General features: G+C 41.0%; 1 protein-coding gene across 1 annotated transcript; it reads right to left on the reverse strand.

Annotated features, from left to right (window-relative positions):
• Positions 1–1254: 1254 nt before the first annotated feature.
• Positions 1255–2325, reverse strand: LOC131955105 (uncharacterized). The gene has a single exon (XM_059319080.1). The coding sequence runs from the start codon at positions 2323–2325 to the stop codon at positions 1255–1257; it is 1071 nt and encodes a 356-aa protein (XP_059175063.1).
• Between the last annotated feature and the right edge of the window lie 214 nt (positions 2326–2539).

The raw sequence follows: 2539 nt of genomic DNA on the forward strand, positions 1-2539 counted from the left end.
GGATATTAATTGTTTTGTTCTTTCCCTTTATTCTTATAAAGTTAAAAATGAAGTATAGCTAACCAACCACAATTGAATTCATATTACACACACAACCATATATATATATATATATATATATATATATATATATATATATATATATATATATATATATATATATATATATATATATGTGTGTGTGTGTGTGTGTGTATGTGTGTATTTGTATGTATTAACTTTTAATTATAACGGTCGTCAGTTGAATCTGGTGTGTCTGGTGAAATTCCTCGACCGAACGTAGACATTTGATACAAATAACACGCTGACCAGGCCCTAGGGGTCGGCATATTACGAAACGTTATAAAACAAAATACACAATCAAGTTAATGCATTCTTAATTTTGGCAGCCACTATGTGCAGCTGCATTCAGGATTCAGGGAGGCATGTATTTGGGTTGGGGGGCGGGGGCGAGTGGGGTGTCAATTCCTCACGCGCAACGAAATAGAACATTATATAATTTATACAGAAAATACAATTTTTATAGAAAATATATACTTTAACAAGTGTCCCCTCCCCCGCACTTTCCCTTCCAAAAAAAATTCAGTGCGTTCCACACTTTTACCGAAATTTTCAATTCTCCCCTCGGAGAAAAATGACTGAAAGAAACACTGACCGACTTTACGTTCCCCAACGTGAGTCACGTACTCATCAGAGATAACTGGACTCATGGACGTCTCATCGATTCGAGCCAGGGATTCGAACTCGAGATTTTACAAGTGGGTAAAAGAAATTCTGAGCTACTGACAAGCGCGTGGAAGAAATAACTGACAGACGACTTTAGAAGGGTTGGAAACAGGCGTCCTTACTAAAATAGTAATATCAACAAATAGTGTTATTTGAACGCATAAGGTAGAACCAGGTATACAAACTAAAGACTTAAACCATGTTTTTATATATATTTTTCGACCCTTGCGTTGAAGTTACAGTATTCGTCAATCAGTGTTTCTTCCAGGGGGGGGGGGGGGGGGGTGGAGGTCACTTGATATTTTCGGGGGGGGGGGGCGGACTAAATATTTTAGGGTATATGTTTTCTATATATATTTCATTTCGTTGGGGGGGGGGAAGGGGGGGGGGGGCTACAGTAGACTTCTTTTGCCCCTACCGCCCCCCCCCCTCCCCCGAAGAAATGCAAGTAAGAAACTCTGTTGTCAATATAGATTTATAAGAAACGACTGACACGCACGCGTGTGTGACATAATTATGTTCTATTACTCAGACACGGTGTCTACAAACAGGAAATCTACGCCTGTATTTGCTGTTGTAGCGGTGGTACACAAGTATGTTGATGCTGGCGTTGATGGTCTGGAAAAAGTGTTTGACACCCGTCACCAGCAGGTACAAGTTGCGGAACTTTGTTTCAATAGAGAACTCTGGCACAAACAGACCGGTGAAGTTGATGAGGATGGTGGGCGTGTTGCAGGTGATGTACACCACACAGATCAGCACCACCTGTTGAATCACCTGTAGTTCTTTACCTGGTTTTGTAGTTGAGCTTCCGTTCGATTTTGTAGCGGTGGTGATACCAATATTTTGAGAGATTTCATTGACAACCCCTTGCGTAAAGCTGTATTTTGAATGAACGGCTTTGAACTTTAAAGATGCTTTTAGGTACCTTGTCATTAGAACTACACAGACTGCGATTAAGAGTTGAGTGGAAAGCGGAAGGAATGCGTCACGTAACCCCCAAATTGCATCTTTAACTTCTTCTCTTCGTGGTGAAATCCACAGCGCCGGTCTTGTCAAGTTCACGTCCTTGTCGAATTGTGGGATAACTCCCATAAACACTAGTATAGGGAGGTAACTCACTACTGCAAATACTACAAAAACTGTCGCCCATATTACAGTGAGTTGTTGGCTGAATGTTTGTTTAAAATGTAGCGGTTTGGCCACACTGGCGCACCTGGCCAAGGCCACGAAGGTCGTCATCAGGTTGGATGAGGCGTGTGGGATTCTTCCAGCATGCCCACAGAAAATGTAAACAGCGTAAGGCTGGACAGGAAACCACATAGTCCTATGGTGGGTCCGCTCGTAAGCTAAAAACACGAAAGACACCGACCTGGAGATGACCGTTACTAAATACATGAGGTCAAAACACGAGAGTAAAGTTAAAGACAAGTTCATGCCTTCGTTGAATCCCAGCTTCAGAAATATGTAGATGTTGATAACGTTCCCCATACAACCAAGGGCGGCAATCAGCGCTCGTGTTGAACTCAGTAGCCCTTCATACAACAAGTACTGCTCATCTGTAACCAGACCATCGTCTGTGTCTGAAGTTGTCGTCATGTTGTTGGTCATTGACTCCATCTGGTCTAGCTACTGTCTGATACGTTGCTAACAATAAACGGTAGGAATAAAATGTTATTTACAACACTAAAATATACAATGCTCATTTTCCTTTTTTTTTAAAGCTGTGTCGAACGTTGTAGCGACGTTTAAATATTTCAAGTTTTAATAATTATTTCGAATTAAAATATGTAAACGTGTTCATGAGTTGTTA

This window comes from Physella acuta, unplaced genomic scaffold, assembly GCF_028476545.2.
Source record: "Physella acuta isolate Inbredline_101_S28 unplaced genomic scaffold, ASM2847654v3 ptg001055l, whole genome shotgun sequence".
NCBI lineage: Eukaryota > Metazoa > Mollusca > Gastropoda > Physidae > Physella > Physella acuta.